The sequence below is a fragment of the Lissotriton helveticus genome, chromosome 6 (genome assembly GCF_964261635.1).
Source record: "Lissotriton helveticus chromosome 6, aLisHel1.1, whole genome shotgun sequence".
In the NCBI taxonomy this organism is placed as follows: Eukaryota; Metazoa; Chordata; class Amphibia; order Caudata; family Salamandridae; genus Lissotriton; species Lissotriton helveticus.
This window is the reverse complement of record NC_136067.1, coordinates 244,459,075-244,484,812: the sequence shown is the minus strand read 5'-3', so window position 1 is coordinate 244,484,812 and position 25,738 is coordinate 244,459,075. Positions and strand designations below refer to the sequence as shown.

The following is a 25,738-nucleotide window of genomic DNA, read 5'->3' as shown; positions in this document are numbered from 1 at the left end:
GTCGAACTTTCACCTGAAGCGGTAAACCACTTTTTTGAAAGTCTGTCTGAAATGATGTTCTCCCCTGAACAAAAATAATAACTTTTAAGCAAACTAGTACACAGCGTTCCCTGAACTCTGAATTCGGCCTTCGGCTTTGATAAACAAAAGCTACTGAACATATTTGGAACTATTTATTTTTTTCTCTCTCCCCTGAAAGCGAAATTATTTTTTTCCCCGATTCCAAAATATTTACCTTTTTCTGGCACATGTACTCTGCTTGAAGTAGAACTATTCTTAGAGAACAGAGCTTCTATTTTTAGGAACTCTAGAGACAATATATTACCTCAGCCTCTAGCACATTTACAGCAACTGTATTTATATGTGATGGAAGGGTCTCGACCTTCTTTTCTGTATTAAGAGCCATTTCATGTGTAAATTTCGCAAATCATTCATGCTGATATATATATGCATCTTTTTTACTGAATGATTACACTGCTTGAATAGCGTACAGTACCTATAATCATTTTTCGTGTATATCTATGCACCATTTCAAATGATAAAAATGTATTTTGGGGTGGGTTGAAATACACATGCACTTTTATATGTTTACTATTGCTTAGTTTTAGTAATGATGGACATTAGATCGTGGAGTGGGTATTGTGTTTTTATCTAGGAGCCTAAATCGATATTTCTATTTTATGCCCTTGTCCGGTTATAATCAATAATATCCCTACAATGGCATAGTAATCATATCCATATTCAGTCGTAGCACATGCTGTCACATTAAGCAAGGCTACTTCCCCGGCCTCCTAGAAAGCACAACGAGTTCTCTAAACAAACCAAACCTCCAGCAACCTGGGAAATCCCCCTTGCTTTTGTTTTGATTTCATCCTAGAACTCCTGTAAAGCACTGTAAGAACGGCCAGTTCTTAGTGACATCTTTATTGACGTCTTATGTCCAGCCTTACGTCAAACCTGGCACCTTTCAGGTATAAATATACCAACGTTGTCTTAAGCAAACACACGGTGGTGGTTTTGGAGCAGCGATATACTTGCCCGAGAGCCCAGCTGATGCGAGAGCCCATGGACGCTGCCCCTCCCTTTTGACGCACTGAGAGAGACGCTGTCTTGTCTCCTGCCGAGAAATCCAGCTCCGGTGTTTCCAGATACCTTCGCGGGTTACTGGGATATCGAGTCCTGAGAGAGAGATACAAGACCTCCTGCTTTCTAATTACCCAGGTACGGAGCTGACTAAACCCTTAAAGAGAATTCTTGAGTCAGATTCTTGGCAAAACACAGCTTAACTTAAACTGCTACTTATTTACTCCTTCCCACGTATTAGGCTTAGGTCAGGTACACCGGGGTAGGCGTATTTAGAAGCACCAGTTGAGTATGTTAGTCAATGTATATATGTATATATATTTTATCTATTTTAAAGTATCATATGGCTAAGAAACCATATCAATGGTTTTACAGTATTATTTTATAATCCTCCTTTTACTGTACGCACTTTACTTTACTATGAGTATTGCAATTGTGGCAATTCATTTCTCTTGTATGAGGAAGAAGACTACTCAATAAATTACACCTTTTATTGAAAACGCCCTTCTGTCTTTTCTTGGCACTCTGGTGAAACTTAGTACGCACATTTGACTGAGTGAAATAGCTGTCTATTGTTTTCACACAACTCTAGAGATACACTCTTATTCTGAGGGAGCAAAGTTGTCATGTTATATGGTTGTCGGAAGCTAATCCCTTCTTGTCTAATCAGGAAAGTTAATTCCTTCTTGAACATTCGAGAAAGTTTCTAGTGACCTCTGAGCTAGCTGGCAAACCTTAAGTCTAATATAGTCAGTAGAGACCTAGTTAACCTCAGTCCTACGTCTACACTGCTGAATATATTATTCCAATGCGCAGAGCCTATTGGGAATATAGGAACAACACTACACTAGATTGGGAACAAAAAGACAAGCTTTGCATTCGATGGTTACAGGTGCGTTATGACACCATTTTTGTGGGACAAAGGGCATGTGAACACACATTTCTGAGTGATGCCTCTCCGAAGAAGTTCTTGCAAGAAGCAGTTTAAGGGGTGCCAAATGTATACTTTGTATGTGGGAGAAATGCATATGTCCGACTGCCGAAAAAATGGTATGGTACTTGTTATGTAGAGGTTGTATTTCCAAAGATGTACCACGTAGAAAATTTAAAGAATTTGGAAGGGAAGTCATCACATAGAGAGAAACGGGGAACTAGTGCAAGGGAGAATGTGGGAGACATATTTGGAGCAAAGATAACTAGTTTGGGAGTGGTCCTAAATGATGTAAAAATTTGAAGGTTGTAAACAATAGTAGATAGGTTGTCAGTCAATACAGCTCAGTCGTAGATGGAGAGATGGTTTCGATAAGGGCTATGGTGATGCAAAACTGTCTTACTTTAGATGTGTTGTTATCAAAAGAGGGCAGAGTCTGTAAAATGGTGAAGGACTAACAGTGCTGCACCTACATACCAGACCACGGTAAGGATCTGATGAAGTACATAGCTAACATCACTGAGATACATCATGAAATACATGACTTGGCAACTGAGTGAATCTGGGATAAGGTTAGGAAAGGATTGGAAAGTGTGGAAGTTGGTTTGCGAATCTTGGAAGAGGAATCCTTGGTTATATCTTGAAACCAATAGTGATAGTCGTGGTCTGTGTCATTGTGTTGTTGGGAAGAGTGAGGGCCTACAAGTGGCAGTTGTCTAGGCAAGCAGAGAATTCCATTAGAGAAAGAGAAAGGAGACTGGCGAGACTGCAGGACAGTCACTGTGAGAATCTCAAGTGCCTAGAGCAGCTTAGACAGGGGAGACTGGCTACGACATCTCTTTAGATCTGTGCTCTCTACAGGGAGTTGCGATGGGTAAGAAAGCTACTTTACTAATAAAAAATACTTTTACATACTTGCTTTCTCAGTTGTTTCTTCCCATGTACAGAACCTAAATGGAGAGAACTATTTATGTTTTTACCATTTATCTTAAAGGTGGGAGAAAGTCAGTCCACCTTGGGTGAGGATTTGATACTCTGTTGAGAGAGAACTTAAAACTTGCTAGAAAAACAAAGGGGAAAAAACTCAACCATAACCCAAAATATTATAGATAGTCTATGTTGTGAAACACAGAAACATTGCCCATTCCTATTCCTACCATGATACCCTTTAACACACCTTACACAGATATTGCAAGTCACATCAAGATAGGGTTGCAGTATGAAACATGCAAACTCAAATCTAATTAACTTTCCCTATAACTCATCCATCAAACAGGGAGGCGAGCAGGTTGGTGAAGAGAACACTTTTTATGTCATGTATCTCCAGGGTGACTTGCCGTGTTCATTCGAAGTGCAGTAGAGGGTATGGTGTTACATATAAGGTATGGTCACACTCTTCTTTAGTCTGGGGCTCATCCATATGAAACACATATCATACCTGCAGATATGTAGAATCAATCTGGAATCTTTAGAGAGATGGTTATACCCCACAAATATATCCAGAAGCAACAAGGCCTGTCCACTTACTGCCTCCTCTCTGCCAGCCTGCTTGTAATGTCTTGTATGTGAGGCAGATGGGGCGAGGAGGTGCTGCAGTTAGCCTTGAAGTTATCTACATGGTTTGGTACTCTTGATGTGATGCTAGGTACTCCTTAATCTCGTAGGTTAGGTCGTAGGGCTTTGTGTGAATTAGATATCTGAATCATAGCCACAACAGAGGACAGATATTAGAGGAGAAAGTACAGTGACAACCAGTGCTTAATTTGTAAGCGAATGAGTGTCAGTGCACAAAGCTCTGCTCTGAAACACTCAGTCACTGCAATTAAATGCTGGTGCACCGAATACCAAGACTGCATAGTCATGATGTCACCTCAGGCTTCTTTAATCCACCACTAGACACTCCCTGTCCCTTTATCTGACTCTTAAAGGTGCCTGCTTTCTCCCCTCATGAAGTTTTTTCCATCTTTCTCGTCTCCTGTCTTTCCGTTTTGCTTGATTTTTCATTCTTTGCAGAAATATAAGTGCCGGTCCTCAAAAATAAATAAGGAGGCAACACCGGCAACAATTAAGCACGGTTGACAGCACTGCACGGTTCTAAGCAGTTCTTACAAACGAGTGGTGACATGTTTTCCTGGTTACTGGCACTTCTGAACGTTTGAACGTGACTGCAATAGGGAAGTAAAGAAGAGGAGTCTATACAGTTATTAGGTCTCCCACTTATACATAAATGTTAAAATGTCTGTTATTTACCACCCTGTCCATCAGAAAGGTGATCGGAAAAAACGGCCAATATAGTAAAAACTATGCTGCAAATTGCAAGTTATCAATATTTATACTTTTTTTTAAATGTCGATATTTCTTGCAGCTAACCATTTCTTTCAAAATAACTGTTTGTGATTTTAGCAAAAAGTTAAATTTTAACGAACAGAGACAAAGGGACATATTTATGAACCCCTTTGAGTCGCTCTTGCACCACGCAAAGTGGTGCTAGAGTGAAGCAAATGAAAAATGAGATTTATGAAGCTACGCGAGGCCCCCTTACATGGCCCTGAGTGGCTTCATAACGCTTGAGTAATGCAACGCGGTTCAAATTGCTGTGTTGCATTACTCTGTGCCAGGGAGGCGTTTTCATGGGCGTTCCATGGCGGTTCCCAAGCAACATCCATGGATTTTGACACATTACCAGATTTACCAGAAGTGGTACACCTCAAAATGTGCAAAACAATTCCTCCTCCATAGGAGGCATAGCGAGGAAAAATAGGTTTATTTCTCCTCGTTCTTGCCTCTTTTTGTGTTTGCTGCATTCTACAGCACACATAGAAAAAGGAAGAAGCCTTAGGAGATTGTTTTTGCCCCTTCGTGCACAAAGCCAATCCTTCTTACAACGCAGGCACCCTTGCACATGCCTGCATTGGTGCTAGGCAGCCGAAAGGGCAACAGCATAGGGGAAAAATGCAGGAATGCACATTATTAACTTCAATATGTGCATTCCTGCCCTTTCCCGCCCACGCAGCACAGCACAGTGACTTGCTGCGCTGTACTGTTTGACTTGGCCATAAATATGGCCCAAGGTTTATAGGTGACAAACACTTTTAAGTTAAACTGAGTCATTCAAACTAAGAGCAGTATAAGATGTATCTATGCCTAAGGTCAACAGGATATAGAAAATGGTGAGGTACCTTGGTAAGTTTTATTTCCAGTGTATGATTGTTTTGAATCCTGGAATCGAAAACAGCAACTTCCTTGGCAGATGACTTGACTTTAGCAATGATTTGCACATAGGAAAAGACAATGACTGCAGTTGGCAGCAAGAGGCAGAAAACCAGCATGCACAAGACAAAGGCCTGACCACTCCTTGAAGCCTGTGCAAGCCACCAATCCAAAGTGCATGACGTTCCAAACGGCTCGGGGGCGTAGTTTCCCACTCCAACCAATGGCAAAGTAGCCCAGAATGACGCATAGGACCAAATGATTCCCAGGCAGATAAATGCATGGTGCCTCTTCAGCCAGTTTCCTGAGGATATAAAATGTTAAGTATGAATTAGGTTGGCAAAAATAGAATCAACTTTTTGAAAATTAGAACTTAATTAAATGAACTCAGTCAAACTAGTACCATGGTGCACTATACTGAATAGATGGTACTTCTCTAGTACATACTGTACATTACATGTATCTTGTTCACAACACGTTAAAGTGGACCAGAAGCAACATCAACCTTTAATCTCAGACAAGTGGATTCTCCTTTGATATTCAATGGGACTGTGAACTTTATATGAGCTAAAAGTACATTGAATGTGCTTTATCTTAATGTGACATGTTTGGCTCATTCAGAAAGTTTCTTCCATGAGTAGGAGTGACTTAATCCTGGAAATGATGGATTAGTTCGCGAGTAGGATAAGAGTATGTTGCACTTTTTTACCAGAGCGTATTTGCTGGTAGACTGACCATATTTCCTATTGACTGTCATATTCCTTCTTGAATGATCCAACAGTGGCTCAGCTTTAGACCATACCCTAATAAAGAAGCTAAATCTTTTTGGTCTACCGAGCTATCTGTGCTGCTATGGACAAAGGACTGCTAGTAAAAGCAATGATTAAAGTGATGTTATAGTTAGGTGTTGGAATGAGACATGATCTAACAATAAACAAAACTCAAAAACTACTGAAATATGCAAGTTACAGTTTAGTGAACAACCTATAACATGCATCCCCTCCATGCACTGCGTATGACCTCATATATTACATCACTAATTACATATTAAATGACAGCATTGATGACATTACTAATTATATTTAGGTAACTATAACTCGGGCTATGAAGTAATTATAACTTGCGACCCCATCATGCACAATGTTGTCATAAATTATGTAATTTCAGATATCATCAGTGATGTTATCATTGCTGTCATTAAACATGTCATGAGTAATATTTGAGAGCATAAGAAGTGGATGGTGAGGGTGCGTGTTTTAGTTACTGCATGGCAGGAGTTATAGTTAGTTCAGGCAACTATACCTTGTAAATTTCAGTGTTCTTTTAGTGTAGAATGGTATGTTGTAACTGATAGTGTCAAATAACAGTCTACGTACAGCGGGAAGGTGCACCAACCCACCTGGGGGATGAAAATGATTTTAAAAGTAATAATAAAACAAACTCACTTGAGAAATAAATGAGCGGAACTAAAGTAACCCAAAGGCTTTGCGAGCCACGCCCACTGAGGCAGTCTTAAATGAAGGACAATGGACTGTCTCACTTGTATTATATGCAATTGATGAAGATCGCAGCATAGGAAAGCAGCAGCTTGGCATCCATTTTCTTACAGACGACACGTTTCGGGCTCCTGTCCTTTATCACAGGCAAAACTACAGACGTGCATGGCATTTGTGCACTTTTTAACTACTGACACCCTCCCTTAGTGGGCATGGCCTTCCAGTGGCCCTCTGGTACCTGAAGTGCACAATTAGTGTCCCTCCTGTGAGGTGTCATGAACTCCATGAATAAAATGTCAATAAAACCCCAATGGGTTGATGTCAAGTTCCGCTAATACTGCGTTGCCTCTTACAAACTCCATTTACAGCACCCGTCATGCTACTGGTGTACACCAATTGGCATCACCACAGGTCCGCTGTTACAGCAGCGGGGCTCCTCCACGGCTGTTTGAGTTCAGCAGCAACTATGCTCGATTGAAGAGAAAGGTCGATGCGCTTTCCTATGAATCTATGGAAGTGAGCAGAGCTTTAGTGGAGGTGTTTTAGTGGCAAGTGTTCTAGAGAAAAACCAAATTTATGGTTGCAATTGGTCTTTTGATGTTCTACCATGGAAATGTGTTGGAAGGTATACCATTTTGCCACTTAGGTGACTAACGAAGGCTGTTGAATAAATATATAAAGGAAGTCTCCCAAATGTTTGACCCGATCTGAATGACCTTATCTGCGAAGATTTTTACAAGATCATCACACAAGTACTGAAAGGGGGTATTTAAAGGAGTGAGATTAGAACTATCTAATAGGTTTGTTTTCTAGAGTTAGAATCATATATTCATAGTTGGTAGTTCAATAACTGCTTTATATATGCAATTTTAAAATCTAGGTTGTGATGAGCCCTCTATGTGATATTTATAAAACTAGTTTTTTTTTAATTTGTTTTAACTCTAGTAGGGCCGGTGTGAACCATGGAGAAGTGGCATTCATTTCTTAGATGATTGACATAACTTTAGCAAGCTATTATGTCAGCTGTAGCACACACCAAGGCACAATGTGAGCGTCTTTGATAAAATAAAAAAATCACAGATGGAGGGGTGTTAACGCGGATTTTAGCATCTGTGTGATAACTTTATTCCATTGTCTGTGATTCGAGATTAAAGACTCTATTTAGAGTTTTGACCACAAAAGATTGTCGAAGTTCAATAGGAGTCCAAAGTGTAGGCCTTACTGTGTGAGTCGTTCCCATAACAAATTGAGAGAGACCAAGGTCCCCAGTCTCTTTCAACAGTTGCAATGGTGTTGGTTCAGTCAATTCTTCAAGATGAAAATGAACATCTAACAGGACAGGCTGTTTGTTATTGGTTGAGAAAGCAGACGTTAATTCCATGAATGTTTGAAGAAAAGAAGCAGGAGTATCAGGAGGACAATAATTTAAAATTAAAGCAATCGCATCAGAATGAATATCATAGATGAGGTAGCTAAGATCTCAGTCCTTCCAAGTTGGTGCTATCAGTGGTAAGAGCCACAGTGTACTTCTTGTGATGCATGATGGGACCAGTAACTCAAAATAGTGGCTACATTGTCAATCATAACCAACTATTAATGGGGACAAAGTGTGTAATATAATTACATAAACATGCAAAAATCATTATCCTCTTGGTTTAAAATAAATGCAATCTTTATTTAGCACATTTATTGCATAAAAGATTAGGCAGCTGTGCACTTAATTGTCAGAACTACCTACCATAACGGAGATGGCATATTTTCAGGTACCTATCGAGGCTGACAACTGTCATGGTGATTAGGCTCCCACAGCCAAAGAAAAAACCAGACCATCCATACCAGCGGCAACCAGTCCAGCCGAACACCCAACGGTGAAGGAAGAAAGAAGCTATGGCGAAAGGTTTTCCGATAACTGCAAAATGAGAAAACAAATTCATTAGAATTTTGACCATTAGTATATACCGTGCCACATCAGTTATATTTAGCCTTGTCTTATGTTAGTGCACAGATTAATGACCAATATTAACAAAAGCAACATATTGTAGTATGAGTAATATTAATAATGCTGATAATAACTATAATAATAGTAATATTATCGTGAGCAAGAAGTAGATTATCAAGCATATTTAATTAATTTTCTCCTTTCTTTTAACCCCTTCTATGCTGATGACGGCCCCCGTCCGTCATGCAGCACGGTGGGCGTGTGCTGATGACGGCTGGGGGCCGTAATGATCCCGCCCACTCTTAAAAACGGCTGCACAGGCACAGAATCGCGGCCGCGCCCAAGTGGCTAAAGAAAGCTATCCAACTAGCTTTAAATAAGCTTGTTTTCACACAGCAGACATGATTCCTGTCACAATAATACCCTGGAGCTTTTATCCAAGATAGCCAAAGGGGCAAAACTACCCTTCACAACCTACATTTTATCACTATTTAGATCCTTGACTAAAATGGGTAAGACCATATAATCAGTACACCTAATGTGCTGTGTATGCTAAAACCAGAAGGATGCAAACACATATTTATTTTATAAATTCTATAAAAATATTTGTACTCTACAAATTATCATATTTATTACGTCTTTATGTATATACTGTCACAAAAATCCCTCTCATGCAGACAAAGCATGCAAACACAATGTTAACTGAGACTCTGTTCTCAAATATCAAATCGAATCAAAGTAAACTTTATTCGGTTTCAAGCATTAAAACCAAAAAGCATACAATAAATAGCATATAATAGAATGATAAAAAGTAATAAAAACAGTCTTCTTGAGAACAAATCAAACAGGCAATGGCTTCAACTAGGTGACTATCCATAAATACTGGGGCCCCAATAACACACAAAAAATGCCAGTTAAGAGAATGGCACAAAAATCGCACTATGAATCGCAACTCATGTGATATAAAATAGTCATACAAATTGGACATACCATTATTTAAAGTGCAAAGTTCCAAGAGAAGGTAAAAAGAAGAAAAACTGATTAATCACAGCTAGACCTAAGCCTTATAGCAGATTTAAAAAAATTAAGCACATGAAAAAGAGTGCTACCTGTAAGCATTTGTAAGAAAATAAAAGCAGGGCGCACTTGCATAAAATTCGCTTTTTTCAAAATCGGGATTAAAAAGGACTTTCTGGCGGTAACATAAAAACTACAAAACATCATAAAGTAGACCATATCCTGAGGAGACTGACCATCGCAGGCATAGGACAGCAAACTTTGACCCTTACTCCGGCCCTTAGGATGTGCGAGGGGAAAATGGAAAAGTTCAAATCGAAACCTGATCAGTAACAAACATTGGTATAGCCAATAGGTCTCGCCTTTGGGACCTTATAAGTGTTTAGCCATGCAACCATTAATGTTGTTGCACCAAGGAAATTGTGCTGCATAACTAAATACTTATAAGGTCCCAAAAGCGAGACCTATTGGCTATGCGGCAAAGGCATGGCTAAGGCGGAGTTAGGCGCCATCCGTGTTGCTGTGATATAGTAACTGTATCTGTGTGCTATCATGCCACAGATTGCTTTGTACACAAAGGACGCCAGACTCGTGCGGAGCATGGACGGGTGATTATGTTTCCATGTACAGCGTACAACATGTGAGTGGCGCACTAAGGGCCCGATTCACAGAATAAATTTAAGACTAAATCCTAAACTTACTACTATTTGGTATTCACAGAATGCACTTACTACTTTCGGGATTCACAGAGTGAACTTACTACTTTCGGGATTCACAGAATGAACTTACTACTTTCGGTATTCACAGAATAGATTTAAGACTACTAACTTTACGTCCGCACTCGGGCCGGAAATTCCGGCCCGGAGGCGAGCTTCCAACTTGGGGGCGGAGCTTGCGGCCCAGAGGCGGAGCTTGCGGCCAAGAGGTGGAGATTTCAGCCATAGCTAAATCCCCACCTCCGAGCCGGAAGCTCCGCCTCCAAGCCGCAAGCTCCGCCTCCGGGCCGGAAGCTCTGCCTCCAAGCCGGAAGCTCCGCCTACGGGCCGGAAACTCCGCCCCCGGCCGGAAACTCCGCCCCCGGCCGGAAATTCCAGCCCGAGTGCGGACGTAAAGTTAGTAGTCTTAAATCTATTCTGTGAATACCGAAAGTAGTAAGTTCATTCTGTGAATACCGAAAGTAGTAAGTTCACTCTGTGAATCCCGAAAGCAGTAAGTGCATTCTGTGAATACAAAATAGTAGTAAGTTTAAGATTTAGTCTTAAGTTCATTCTGTGAATCGTGCCCAAAATTCCAACTTAGTGCAAATCTGGATTCTGCTGCTGTAAAAGGTGCCGGGTTTGTAGAACAAGAGCCCGAAGGACCTGCAGGATTCTGACGGATGGACTACCGAGCTGCCCAGACTGGCGAGCTCAGAGGCCATGCATGAGCATCCATTGCTTGGCCTCCCTGCGGCAGTGCAGAGCTTGTGATGGTGGTTTGAGGGATAGAATGAGAGGCAGATGATGCTCCTGGTTCTGTAATGAATCTGATAACATTTACAGTCACACCCTACAGGGAAAGAGGGATAAAAAAGTGCCCTGTTCACTCCAGTGAGTGAAAGACTGCTAGACCAGAGGTAGTCAGTCAGATGTCAGGCAGGAGTTAGTCTGACTAGCAGGACTCTAGAGTGATAGTCATAGTTCAGTCAGTTTGGTGAATTCAGATCCAAGTAAGGTCTCTGAAAGGCCTCTGGAGTGAGGTATCTTCCGGACATGTGACTTCGAAAGATAGGTAGTGCAGGTATCACCTTGACCCTTGGCGGAAGGCAGGCTCTCTTAATTTGCTTGCTCCAACCAAACTTAGGGCAGTATCAATGCCATGAGTGATATAGCACCAGTGCTGAAGTGGGTGGTGGCCACCTAAAAAACGTTTGGGTACCTGCACTTATTTATATTTTATTATTACGCACTGAGGTCCATGAATTTCATGGGAAATATGAAAGAGGATGAGACAAGTGGTCCGATGGAGTGGGCAGGAGAGGGGCAGGTGGAATGGGCAGGAGAGGGTCAGGTGGAGTGGGCAGGAGAGGGCCAGGTGGAGTGGGCAGGAAAGTGTGAGGTAGAGTGGCCAGGAGAGGGTCAGGTGGAGTGGGTAGGAGAGGGCCAGGTGGAGTGGGCAGGAGAGTGCGAGGAGAGGGTCAGGTGTAGTGGGCAGGAGAGGGCCAGGTGGAGTGGGCAGGGGAGGGCCAGGTGCAGTTGGCAGGGGAGGGTCAGGTAGAGTGGGCAGGAGAGTGTGAGGTAGAATGGGCAGGAGAGGGTGAGGTAGCGTGGGCAGGAGAGGGTCGGGGGAGTGGGCAGGAGAGGGCCAGGTGCAGTGGGCAGGAGAGGGCCAGTTGGAGTGGACAGGAGAGGGTCAGGTAGAGTGGACAGGAGAGGGTCAGGTGGAGTGGACAGGAGGGGGTCAGCTGCAGTGAACAGGAGAGGGACAGGTGCAGTTGGCAGGAAAGGGTGAGGTAGAGTGGGCAGGGGAGGGTGAGGCAGAGTGGGCAGCAGAGGGTTAGGTGGAGTGGGCGGGAGAGGGTCAGGTGGAGTGGGCAGGAGAGTGTGAGGTAGAATGGGCAGGAGAGGGTGAGGTAGCGTGGGTAGGAGAAGGCCAGGGGGAGTGAGCAGGAGAGTGTGAGGTAGAATGGGCAGGGGAGGGTAGGGTAGAGTGGGCAAGAGAGGGTGAGGTAGGGTGGGCAGGAGAGGGTCAGGTGGAGTGGGCAGGAGAGGGTCAGCTGCAGTGGGCAGAAGAGGGTCAGGTGGAGTGGGCAGAAGAGGCTCAGGTGGAGTGGGCAGGAGAGGGTCAGGTGGAGTGGGTAGGAGAGGGCCAGGTGGATGGGCAGGAGAGGGTCAGGTGGAGTGGGCAGGAGAGGGTGAGGTAGAGTGGGCAGCAGAGGGACAGGTGTAGTGGGCAGGAGAGGGCAAGGTGGAGGGGGAAGGAGAGGGCCAGGTAGAGTGGGCAGGAGAGGGTCAGGTGAAATGGGCAGGAGATTGTTAGGTGGAGTGGGCAGGAGAGGGCCAGGTGGAGTGGGCAGGAGAGGGCCAGGCTGAGTAAGCAGGAGAGTGTGAGGTAGAGTGGCCAGGAGAGGGTCAAGTGGAGTGGGCACGAGAGGGTCAGGTAGAGTGGACAGGAGAGGGTCAGGTGGAGCGGGCAGGAACGGGACAGGTGCGATGGGCAGGAGATGGCCAGGTGGGGTGGGCAGGAGAGGGCCAGGTAGAGTGGGCAGGAGAGGGTGAGGTAGAGTGGGCAGGAGAGGGTGGAGTGGACGGGAGAGGGTCAGGTGGAGTGGACAGGAGAGGGTGAGGTAGAGTGGACAGGAGAGGGTCAGGTGGAGTGGACAAGAGAGGGTCAGCAGCAGTGTGCAGGAGAGGGACAGGTAGAGTGGGCATGAAAGGGTGAGGTAGAGTGGGCAGGAGAGTGTGAGTAGGAATGGGCAGGAGAGGGTGAGGTAGTGTGGGCAGGAGAGGGTCAGGGGGAATGGGCAGGAGAGGGCCAGGTGCAGTGGGCAGGAGAGGGCCAGTTGGAGTGGGCGGGAGAGGGTCAGGTAGAGTGGACAGGAGAGGGTCAGGTGGGGTGGACAGGAGGGGGTCAGTTGCAGTGGGCAGGAAAGGGACAGGTAGAGTGGGCAGGAAAGGGTGAGAGAGTGGACAGGGGAGGGTGAGGTAGAGTGGGCAGGGGAGGGTGAGGTAGAGTGGGCAGCAGAGGGTCAGGTGGAGTGGGCGGGAGAGGGTCTGGTGGAGTGGGCAGGAGAGGGCCAGGGGGAGTGGACAGGAGAGTGTGAGGTAGAATGGGCAGGAGAGGGTGAGGTAGCGTGGGCAGGAGAAGGCCAGGGGGAGTGGGCAGGAGAGTGTGAGGTAGAATGGGCGGGGGAGGGTGAGGTAGAGTGGGCAGAAGAGGGTGACGTACAGTGGGCAGGAGAGGGTCAGCTGCAGTGGGCAGAAGAGGGTCAGGTGGAGTGGGCAGGAGAGGGCAAGGTGGAGGGGGAAGGAGAGGGCCAGGTAGAGTGGGCAGGAGAGGGTCAGGTGAAATGGGCAGGAGATTGTTAGGTGGAGTGGGCAAGAGAGGGCCAGGTGGAGTGGGCAGGAGAGGGCCAGTCTGAGTAAGCAGGAGAGTGTGAGGTAGAGTGGCCAGGAGAGGGTCAAGTGGAGTGGGCACGAGAGGGTCAGGTAGAGTGGACAGGAGAGGGTCAGGTGGAGCGGGCAGGAATGGGACAGGTGCGATGGGCAGGAGATGGCCAGGTGGGGTGGGCAGGAGAGGGCCAGGTAGAGTGGGCAGGAGAGGGTGAGGTAGAGTGGGCAGGAGAGGGTGGAGTGGACGGGAGAGGGTCAGGTGGAGTGGGCAGGAGAGGGTGAGGTAGAGTGGACAGGAGAGGGTCAGGTGGAGTGGACAAGAGAGGGTCAGCAGCAGTGTGCAGGAGAGGGACAGGTAGAGTGGGCATGAAAGGGTGAGGTAGAGTGGGCAGGAGAGTGTGAGTAGGAATGGGCAGGAGAGGGTGAGGTAGTGTGGGCAGGAGAGGGTCAGGGGGAATGGGCAGGAGAGGGCCAGGTGCAGTGGGCAGGAGAGGGCCAGTTGGAGTGGGCGGGAGAGGGTCAGGTAGAGTGGACAGGAGAGGGTCAGGTGGGGTGGACAGGAGGGGGTCAGTTGCAGTGGGCAGGAAAGGGACAGGTAGAGTGGGCAGGAAAGGGTGAGAGAGTGGACAGGGGAGGGTGAGGTAGAGTGGGCAGGGGAGGGTGAGGTAGAGTGGGCAGCAGAGGGTCAGGTGGAGTGGGCGGGAGAGGGTCTGGTGGAGTGGGCAGGAGAGGGCCAGGGGGAGTGGACAGGAGAGTGTGAGGTAGAATGGGCAGGAGAGGGTGAGGTAGCGTGGGCAGGAGAAGGCCAGGGGGAGTGGGCAGGAGAGTGTGAGGTAGAATGGGCGGGGGAGGGTGAGGTAGAGTGGGCAGAAGAGGGTGACGTACAGTGGGCAGGAGAGGGTCAGCTGCAGTGGGCAGAAGAGGGTCAGGTGGAGTGGGCAGAAGAGAGTCAGGTGGAGTGGGCAGGAGAGGGTCAGGTGGAGCGGGTAGGAGAGGGCCAGGTGCAGTGGGCAGGAGAGGGTCAGGTGGGGTGGGCAGGAGAGGGTGAGGTAGAGTGGGCAGCAGAGGGCCAGGTGTAGTGGGCAGGAGTCGGCAAGGTGGAGGGGGCAGGAGAGGGCCAGGTAGAGTTGGCAGGAGAGGGTCAGGTGGAATGGGCAGGAGATTGTCAGATGGAGTGGGCAGGAGAGGGCCAGGTAGAGTGGGCAGGAGAGGGCCAGGCGGAGTGAGCAGGAGAGTGTGAGGTAGAGTGGCCAGGAGAGGGTCAGGTGGAGTGGGCAGGAGAGTGTGAGGTAGAGTGGCCAGGAGAGGGTCAGGTGGGGTGGGCAGGAGAGGGTGAGGTAGAGTGGCAGGAGAGGGTAAGGTGGAGTGGACAGGAGAGGGTCAGGTGGAGTGGGCAGGAGAGGGTCAGCTGCAGTGGGCAGAAGAGGGTCAGGTGGAGTGGGCAGAAGAGGCTCAGGTGGAGTGGGCAGGAGAGGGTCAGGTGGAGTGGGTAGGAGAGGGCCAGGTGGATGGGCAGGAGAGGGTCAGGTGGAGTGGGCAGGAGAGGGTGAGGTAGAGTGGGCAGCAGAGGGACAGGTGTAGTGGGCAGGAGAGGGCAAGGTGGAGGGGGAAGGAGAGGGCCAGGTAGAGTGGGCAGGAGAGGGTCAGGTGAAATGGGCAGGAGATTGTTAGGTGGAGTGGGCAGGAGAGGGCCAGGTGGAGTGGGCAGGAGAGGGCCAGGCTGAGTAAGCAGGAGAGTGTGAGGTAGAGTGGCCAGGAGAGGGTCAAGTGGAGTGGGCACGAGAGGGTCAGGTAGAGTGGACAGGAGAGGGTCAGGTGGAGCGGGCAGGAACGGGACAGGTGCGATGGGCAGGAGATGGCCAGGTGGGGTGGGCAGGAGAGGGCCAGGTAGAGTGGGCAGGAGAGGGTGAGGTAGAGTGGGCAGGAGAGGGTGGAGTGGACGGGAGAGGGTCAGGTGGAGTGGACAGGAGAGGGTGAGGTAGAGTGGACAGGAGAGGGTCAGGTGGAGTGGACAAGAGAGGGTCAGCAGCAGTGTGCAGGAGAGGGACAGGTAGAGTGGGCATGAAAGGGTGAGGTAGAGTGGGCAGGAGAGTGTGAGTAGGAATGGGCAGGAGAGGGTGAGGTAGTGTGGGCAGGAGAGGGTCAGGGGGAATGGGCAGGAGAGGGCCAGGTGCAGTGGGCAGGAGAGGGCCAGTTGGAGTGGGCGGGAGAGGGTCAGGTAGAGTGGACAGGAGAGGGTCAGGTGGGGTGGACAGGAGGGGGTCAGTTGCAGTGGGCAGGAAAGGGACAGGTAGAGTGGGCAGGAAAGGGTGAGAGAGTGGACAGGGGAGGGTGAGGTAGAGTGGGCAGGGGAGGGTGAGGTAGAGTGGGCAGCAGAGGGTCAGGTGGAGTGGGCGGGAGAGGGTCTGGTGGAGTGGGCAGGAGAGGGCCAGGGGGAGTGGACAGGAGAGTGTGAGGTAGAATGGGCAGGAGAGGGTGAGGTAGCGTGGGCAGGAGAAGGCCAGGGGGAGTGGGCAGGAGAGTGTGAGGTAGAATGGGCGGGGGAGGGTGAGGTAGAGTGGGCAGAAGAGGGTGACGTACAGTGGGCAGGAGAGGGTCAGCTGCAGTGGGCAGAAGAGGGTCAGGTGGAGTGGGCAGGAGAGGGCAAGGTGGAGGGGGAAGGAGAGGGCCAGGTAGAGTGGGCAGGAGAGGGTCAGGTGAAATGGGCAGGAGATTGTTAGGTGGAGTGGGCAAGAGAGGGCCAGGTGGAGTGGGCAGGAGAGGGCCAGTCTGAGTAAGCAGGAGAGTGTGAGGTAGAGTGGCCAGGAGAGGGTCAAGTGGAGTGGGCACGAGAGGGTCAGGTAGAGTGGACAGGAGAGGGTCAGGTGGAGCGGGCAGGAATGGGACAGGTGCGATGGGCAGGAGATGGCCAGGTGGGGTGGGCAGGAGAGGGCCAGGTAGAGTGGGCAGGAGAGGGTGAGGTAGAGTGGGCAGGAGAGGGTGGAGTGGACGGGAGAGGGTCAGGTGGAGTGGGCAGGAGAGGGTGAGGTAGAGTGGACAGGAGAGGGTCAGGTGGAGTGGACAAGAGAGGGTCAGCAGCAGTGTGCAGGAGAGGGACAGGTAGAGTGGGCATGAAAGGGTGAGGTAGAGTGGGCAGGAGAGTGTGAGTAGGAATGGGCAGGAGAGGGTGAGGTAGTGTGGGCAGGAGAGGGTCAGGGGGAATGGGCAGGAGAGGGCCAGGTGCAGTGGGCAGGAGAGGGCCAGTTGGAGTGGGCGGGAGAGGGTCAGGTAGAGTGGACAGGAGAGGGTCAGGTGGGGTGGACAGGAGGGGGTCAGTTGCAGTGGGCAGGAAAGGGACAGGTAGAGTGGGCAGGAAAGGGTGAGAGAGTGGACAGGGGAGGGTGAGGTAGAGTGGGCAGGGGAGGGTGAGGTAGAGTGGGCAGCAGAGGGTCAGGTGGAGTGGGCGGGAGAGGGTCTGGTGGAGTGGGCAGGAGAGGGCCAGGGGGAGTGGACAGGAGAGTGTGAGGTAGAATGGGCAGGAGAGGGTGAGGTAGCGTGGGCAGGAGAAGGCCAGGGGGAGTGGGCAGGAGAGTGTGAGGTAGAATGGGCGGGGGAGGGTGAGGTAGAGTGGGCAGAAGAGGGTGACGTACAGTGGGCAGGAGAGGGTCAGCTGCAGTGGGCAGAAGAGGGTCAGGTGGAGTGGGCAGAAGAGAGTCAGGTGGAGTGGGCAGGAGAGGGTCAGGTGGAGCGGGTAGGAGAGGGCCAGGTGCAGTGGGCAGGAGAGGGTCAGGTGGGGTGGGCAGGAGAGGGTGAGGTAGAGTGGGCAGCAGAGGGCCAGGTGTAGTGGGCAGGAGTCGGCAAGGTGGAGGGGGCAGGAGAGGGCCAGGTAGAGTTGGCAGGAGAGGGTCAGGTGGAATGGGCAGGAGATTGTCAGATGGAGTGGGCAGGAGAGGGCCAGGTAGAGTGGGCAGGAGAGGGCCAGGCGGAGTGAGCAGGAGAGTGTGAGGTAGAGTGGCCAGGAGAGGGTCAGGTGGAGTGGGCAGGAGAGTGTGAGGTAGAGTGGCCAGGAGAGGGTCAGGTGGGGTGGGCAGGAGAGGGTGAGGTAGAGTGGCAGGAGAGGGTAAGGTGGAGTGGACAGGAGAGGGTCAGGTGGAGTGGGCAGGAGAGTGTGAGGTAGAGTGGCCAGGAGAGGGTCAGGTGGAGTGGGCAGGAGAGGGTCAGGAGAGGGTCAGGTGGAGTGGGCAGGAAGGGGTGAGGTTGAGTGGGCAGGAGAGGGTGAGGTGGAGTGGACAGGAGAGGGTCAGGCGGAGTGGGTAGGAGAGTGTGAGGTAGAGTGGCCAGGAGAGGGTCAGGTGGAGTGGGCAGGAGAGGGTCAGGTGGAGTGGGCAGGAAAGGGCCAGGTGCAGTGGGCAGGAGATGGCCAGGTGGGGTGGGCAGGAGAGAGTCAGGTAGAGTGGGCAGGAAAGGGTGAGATAGAGTGGGCAGGAGAGGGTGAGGTGTAGTGGACAGGAGAGGGTCAGGTGGAGGGGGCAGGAGAGGGTGAGGTAGAGTGGACAGGAGAGGGTCAGGTGGAGTGGGCATACAAGTGTGAGGTAGAATGGACAGGAGAGGGTCAGGTGGAGTGGACAAGAGAGGGTCAGCTGCAGTGGGCAGGGGAGGGACAAGTAGAGTGGGCAGGAAAGGGTGAGGTAGAGTGGGCAGGAGAGGGTGAGGAAGAGTGGGCAGGAGAGGGCCAGGTGGAGTGGGCAGGAGAGTGTCTGTTAGAGTGGGCAGGAAAGGGTGAGGTAGAGTGGGCAGGCGAGGTTGAGGTGGAGTGGACAGGAGAGGGTCAGGTGGAGTGGGCAGGAGGGGGTGAGGTAGAGTGGACAGGAGAGGACCAGGTGTAGTGGGCAGGAGTGGGTGAGGTAGGGTGGACAGGAGAGCGTTAGGTGGAGTGGACAGAAAAGGGTCAGCTGCAGTGGGCAGGAGAGGGACAGGTAGAGTGAGCAGGAAAGGGTGAGGTAGAGTGGGCAGGAGAGGATGAGGTAGAGTGGGCAGGAGAGGGTGAGGTGGAGTGAGCAGGAGAGGGTGAGGTAGAGCGGGCAGGAGAGAGTGAGCTAGAATGGGCAGGAGAGGGTCAGATCCAGTGGGCAGGAGAAGGCCAGGTGCAGTGGGCAGGAGTGGGCCAGGTGGAGTGGGCAGGAGAGGGTGATGTAGAGTGGGCAGGAGAGGGTAAGGTAGAGTGAGCAGGAGAGGGTGAAGTAGAGTGGACAGGAGAGGGTATGGTAGAGTGAGCAGGAGAGGGTGAGGTAGAGTGGGCAGGAGAGGGTGAGCTAGAGTGGGCAAGAGAGGGTCAGATGCAGTGGGCAGAAGAGGGTCTGGTGGAGTGGGCAGGAGAGGGCCAGGTGGAGTGGGCAGAAAGAGGGTCAGGTGGAGTGGGCAGGAGAGGGTCAGGTGGAGTGGGCAGCAGAGGGCCAGGTGGAGTGGGCAGGAGAGAGCCAGTGGGTGTGGGCCCTTCCATACAGCTTCCACGTAGAAGCCTCTCACAGTTTCCAGCCACGAGAAATACCCGCTTAAACCAAAGCTTTTTAGGTTAAAAAAAAGTTCACCAAGTTGCAATGTTATGCACTTGGCGATTTCACACGATCCCAGCAGTGATCTGTCTTCTAATGGATTTATTCCCGTGTGTATAAAATGCACACTGTCCATGCAGTTTATGCAATAGCAGTGAAGCCACATCGCTACGTTAGGCCAGATGTGGGATTCACACAGAGGGCTGCTAATGAAATCTGTTCCAGCGGGCTCCACAGTTGGCATGCACTTAGTTGAAAGTACAGTGCTTATTTCTGTATTAAAAATGAGTTAACACCCGTGGATTCTTGGGCCACCTTTCCAAACTGAGCACAGATCTTTCAAGAAAAGCATCTTTAATGTCTGGTGAAGTCATTTCCGAAGGAGTTCGGCAGCCTTAAAATGAGTTAACACCCGCTGATTCTTGGGCCACCTTTCCAAACTGAGAACAGAACTTTCAAGAAAAGCATCTTTAACGTCTGGTGAAGTCATTTCAGAAGGAGTTTGGCGGCTGCGAAAGTGAAAGTAATGGCCCGGAGGAAGAGATAAGAAAGGCAGATGGCGGCTGCACGCGTGCACGCAAGCTTGAGGCCAAGAAAAGCTTGTGGGTAGCACTTTAAAAAGCCCCTTACTAAAAGTCGAGCAAGCAGCCCATGCGCTGCTCTAGGTTCGACCTAAAAATCTATCATATGTATTTATGAACCTGAGTAAGTACCCCTCTTCCTGACTCGCCGCATTACTCCTGGATAAGTACAGTACAGTGCTTAATTTGAACCGGTGGTTTCTGGTACATGGCACTGGCACTTAATTGTCAACACCGGTGCTTATGGCAGTCTGCCACATGGTGGCCATGTTTGTCTCATTTAGAGAAAAGCATAACAACAGTTGTTTATTAATTCAGTATAAATTAAAAATGACTAATACCTGCCCTCAAGTTATTCGTAAAGATTTGCAGACCTGGAATAGAAAGAATTGTCACACTTGTAGGAGTGCAATGGTTAGTAGCAGTTTGCAGAGCTGGCAAGGGAAATGTGCGGTGCAAGCGGAAGTGGCCTCCTGAAGAGGACTTGGCAATTTTATTTTTATAAATTAAGCGCTGGCACAGCATAAGCCCTCTGGTGAACTCAGGCCTGCTGGAACACCAGCTCTGCGATGCTTACAGTACTAGAGCCTGCTTTGCTATATTACTGCTGCAACGTATCATGAGCCTGACAGCCTCACCAACCATGCTTTTTCACCAGTGACTGCACTGTGAAAGTTCTCTGGCACCTACCTCTAAAAGAAGAGGGGCATACTTAAGGTAGATGATATTGCGGACCAAGGATTCCTGTCTAGTCCAAAATAAACAACGCACTAACCAGTTGCTAGGATCTTGCATTCTGAAGCATACTGTTGTATCTGAAACTGGTTCAGGTATCATGGAGCACTGTACAACGTATTGAATAACTCCAGATACCTTTGTTCAATATCCTGATTTGTATATTGGAAACATGAGGAAACTCAGTTCTCATGATAGGAAGACTAACCCTTGTTTGTAGAGGTGTGCTTCCTGGACTGACACTGCTGCACTTCCTCACACTTAAGAAGCAGGTAAACTCTTGTCTTCACGGTAGAGACTCACTCCCATCTGATTCTATGAAAATACAGTCTTGCTATGGTTTTACTGTACTCTCATAACTGCACCATACTGTAAATCTTGCTTTCAGTGCTGTAACCTACAACATGTTTTCAGAGGACCTATGAGCCACTTAGGCAATACTTGAACTTCCAAAGCGATTGCTAATCTTGAGGCACCCTGTAGCAGAAAACCGCCAAACCCAAACTGGGCACCATAAAAGACTTACGTCAATCTAGAAATTACTCTCAGAGAAATCTCAGCCATTGTAGCCTCAGTAGGAGTAATTGATGAGAATTCTTGGATTTGGACCCAGAGATGAAATTCATACATGTTGATTTCAAAGCTCTTCATCAATGACTGAATACCTATGACAGGTGGATATCTCATCTAGAAAAATGCATGATCTCAACTCCTGACTACGGGTCATTTTATTGGAAATTCCGGATAAGTTGAAGTTTAATATATGGGCGCATTTCTTGTGCAGAATGCTCTGAGAGCAATATGCTAACCACCCTTCTACTCAGGTTGCTGTGCACTTGTAAAAGTGAACTTTTCACCTAATGTCCTCTTCAAGTCTAGGGCCAAATATCCACTCTCCAGACTAAGGTGGTGCCATTATAAAGTAGGTGAGAAGGCTGGTATGATCCTCACAAGGCAACTCAGACAAAAAGAAAATTCATCAGATATACGCCAGCAGGGTTCAATAAACATAGAACTCTTTGCACCCAGCCGCTACACATCGTAGACTCTTTATTCACCCTTCTTCTGAGATTTCTAAAGGTCCAGGCAGTCAGAATACCTGGAAGAAACTACCCACTCTTACACACAAAGGGAGTCTACTCCTGTCACAAATGATCTACGAGTGAACAAACCACCATGTGATGATGGCTACCCAGCTGAATTCAATAAAATAGACAACCATCTTTAGTGAAATTGATACATGGCATCTTTGAGGCAGTCCAGTTGACGAAAATAATGTCTTTGTTTTCCAACCGTGCACTGATCAAAGAAGATGTTAAAATCGTATCCAACAGATTGAGGAAAGAGATTTCTTGTCTTGTCCTGGAAACCTAGATTGGGTTTGTCCCACGATAAGCACTGAGAAATCATCTTCAAATGCTTTCCCATCTGCTGTGGCTCATGAAAGACTCACAGGACAAAGTTGTTGCTCTGTAGCTAGATGTAGAGAAACTCTTTGATTGAGTCAAGTAGGGGTATGTAAGACTTTGGAGAGGGCAGGCCTGGGGCAGAATTTTATAGCTAATGAACACCTGCTCCACATGAACATGAATGCAGGGCTCAATTGTGGGGCTTCCTGACTGTCTTGTTCTCTAATGACAAAGGTACTAGGCAGGGGTGCCTTTCCCCCCACCACCAATCCTTTTCACAATAGCACTCTCAGTGATGATCAGTCAAGCTGCGTACAGCAAAAGTATATATTCTCCCAAACTAAAGCCCTTCTGTGATGATACTTCTTACCATCATCAGTCCCTCCACCTCCATTTCACTCTTCTATGATAAAAGCCTTCTCCTGATTCTCAGGATAAAAAACAATATGCAAGGTCTTACCTATGTACAAGGTCACAACTAGAATGACCATAGCTGGGATGCTACTACACTAGGTTTGAGACAACCTTAAATATTTTGGGAATTCTTCTCATTAGAGGCATCCTGCTTATGCTGGAAGACACCTACTTGAACTCCTATATCTTACGGACAGGTCTTGATTGCGAAAAATGTTTGCACCTTCATCTCTTATTGTGGGGCACAGTGTTGAGCATCAAAATGCATGCAGTTGCCCACTCTGTCTTTTTGGTATGCTCTCTATTCTTGTGCCAAAAAAAGCTCTCCCATTTAGACTAGACTATCTCCTCATTAATGGAGGCAAATGAGTCCCCACCTGAAAGCATACAAACTTCACACTGACACTGGAGCTAAATGCCAGTGACTGCTTCATGTAGAATCGTAATGGCTGGACCACCAGCTGTCACAGTGAATCAATCAATCAACGCTTTTAGAGCACAGTACTCACCTGTGAAGGTCTCAAATCGCTGGGGGGGGGGGGGAGGGGTTGGCGAGCAGCTTCATTGGTCATTTGTAGAGCCAGGTCTTGTGGATCTTGATCTGTTTTGGCAAAGATACACAATATTCCCGTTCTGGATATGATCTGAACAACACTTGATATGAATTCCAGCAAATCTACGCACCAGCATTCTCCTATGTGACCGTGGAGGCTGGTCCTGCTGGGGCTGGACTTGGTGGGGAGCCAGCAACCAATACCATGTAGTAACTAACATGACTGTAGACGCGGAGCGAGGAATTGAGTTGCCCTACGCAGGGGGCACCACACATCAATTGTCTGTACCTGACCCCCATGGAGAGGGGGCTGCTATCTGACTGGCCCCTGGGTGACTAGACTAGCTGCTTGGAGCCTCCTCCCTGGTCACCTGCAGAGCCACTACTGCACCCATCTCAGGTGCCGGTCCTGCTTTCCACACCTAGGTCGCAGAGAATGTCCCCCCCCCTGCCGCTGGTGTTCCTGTTCTGTGGAGTACACTGTACTAACTCTGAGTGTTCAGGGGGCTTGAGCCGAGGTGCTGCTCCAGCCTGAACTGTTTGCCACTGAGACTTCACTCATCAATAGGTGACCCAAAAACTGTGCCAGCTATCCTTTGACAAGACCAAGCGCCCTAGGAAGGGGGGAGAGCACCAGACATCCACGTTACAGCGTTGGCCGGTGCTGATGCCTTTATGGTGAAGCTCAGAGCAGGGTTTAAGGCCCTAGACAATCGGTTAGAAACACTAGACAAATGCCAAGACATTATGGGGTGTGCCTGGACCACCATGAGGGGTGACTTGACGTGATGGAGGGCAGGGTTTTGGTTCTCGAGGATGGGACAGCCCAGTCAGCCAAGAGGTCGGATTGCATGGAAAAATTCCAAATACAGTTGCGATGAAGAACGAGAACTTGGAGGCAAGAAGCAGACACAACAACATCCGCATCCTCAGAATTCCTGAATCCATGAACACGGGCCACCTTGATCAGTTAGGGGAGAAGTTTCTTAACAATCTGTTAGAAAAAGACTCCTTCACATCAATGTTTGTAGTTGAGAGGGCTCATTGCAACCTGGGGCGGCACCCAAATCCTGTATGCTCACAATGTCCACTCATCGCTCATTTGTTACATTTCCGGGATGTGATGGGGAGGGAGAAGGGATTTATGTTGAGTTATGGATAGTTTTGCAGACGTTCACTATTCAGATCACTGTTGGTGCTGCACTGTTACTCTTAGAAACAACTGTTATCCTTCCCCAGACCAGCAATGAATGCACACGATAGGGTCCACCCCTTTGTGGACATCACACTAGCGACCTGGAAAATACAGGGGCTGAACAGCACACGAAAGAGCAAGCAGGGGATGCATTACCTACTGAGACAACAGGTTGACATTGCCTTTTTACAGAAAATACACTAGTCTCTGACACCACTGCACACCTTTGCATCCACATGAGAAACTCATCATTACTTCGCAGGCTGCAGCATGTATGCCAGGGTTGTTTCAGTACACAAACGAGTATCATTCCAGTTGACAGCAATTCGCGCAGACAAGGAGGGATTTTACCTGCTGGTAGCAGGCTGTCTACTAGGTTATACCATACTTCTAGTTAACGTTTATGCACCAAATACAGACAGCCTGGAATTGTATCATGACCTGCAGGCCCAGATTGATTGGATCGAGGCAGATGACATCTGCAAGGGGGAGACCTTAACTTATTACTCGATCCCAAATGCAACTGCACAGCAGACACCCCTGGCACCAAGTCATGATCCTGGTGCACTCGGCGAGAATTAAATGAAACACATAATCTGATTGATGTCTGGAGTCAACAACACCCTTCGTAGCCTGCCAACACATACTACTCAGGACAACACAACACTTAGAGTCGCCTAGACTACTTGCTCCTTACACTCACCATGATTCCATGGATTGACTCCATACAACACCTTCCACATACACTGTCAGATCACTCCAGGGTGCTCCTGAAGCTCCATATCCCAAGGGTGGAGGGACAGTGGAGGTTCCCAGGGATGGTGCTCAGGGATAACCTATTCAGATCAGAGCTCCAACCAGCAATGGTGGAATATTTAGAAATAAACAAAGGCACTGTAGAGTAATGGGGAACACTATGGGAGGCCTTTAAGGCCGATATAAAGGGGTCTGTATTTCTAAGCAAGCCGGAATCATTAAAGACCTGTGGTGCACTCTATTCCAACTAGAGAAACAGCTCTCTGCGATCTAACAGGCCCAGGCGATGCACACATTTTCTGGCGAAGTACGATACGGCCGGATGGTATCGGGAGGGTGAGAAGCCAGAATGCACACTTGCTTAAGTTCAACAGACTCCTAGGTGTCATTCTTATATATCGGCACCTATATCTCAGACACACTGTGTATCTAGGACAAAATACTCACCTATTACACTGATTTATACACCTCACGGGTCTCGGACGAGGCTGGTGAGAGAGCACGCTACTTGGATGAAATTGCTATGGTGTGGCATAGTTCCGCACATCAATAATTTCTCTGGGAGCCCTTCGCAGTGGAGGAAATAATTCAGGCGATGGAGGCCACGGACGGAACAAAAGCGCCGTGCCTCAATGGATTCTCTGGCAGTTTCTACAAAGCGTATAAACATTTACTTTTTCCTCATCTCCTAGAACTCTATCAGAAAGCGATAGAGAGAGGTGTTCTCCCGCCCACTCTCCGTGAAGCAGTGATAGTACTGTTTCCTCAGCAGCCGCTGCCCGTGCAGGTAAGAGCGG

At 48.7% G+C, this 25,738-nt stretch overlaps 1 protein-coding gene across 1 annotated transcript in view; it reads right to left on the bottom strand.

The window, feature by feature from the left end:
- Positions 1-25,738, bottom strand: part of OPN5 (opsin 5) — a 463,602-nt gene that overhangs the window by 88,100 nt on the left and 349,764 nt on the right. The window contains exons 4-5 of the mRNA XM_078646756.1: positions 8,459-8,629; positions 5,194-5,528 (exon numbers count right to left, since the gene is read on the bottom strand). Of these exons, the coding sequence (XP_078502882.1) occupies positions 5,194-5,528; positions 8,459-8,629 (506 nt within the window). The remainder of the gene's footprint in view (positions 1-5,193; positions 5,529-8,458; positions 8,630-25,738) is intronic.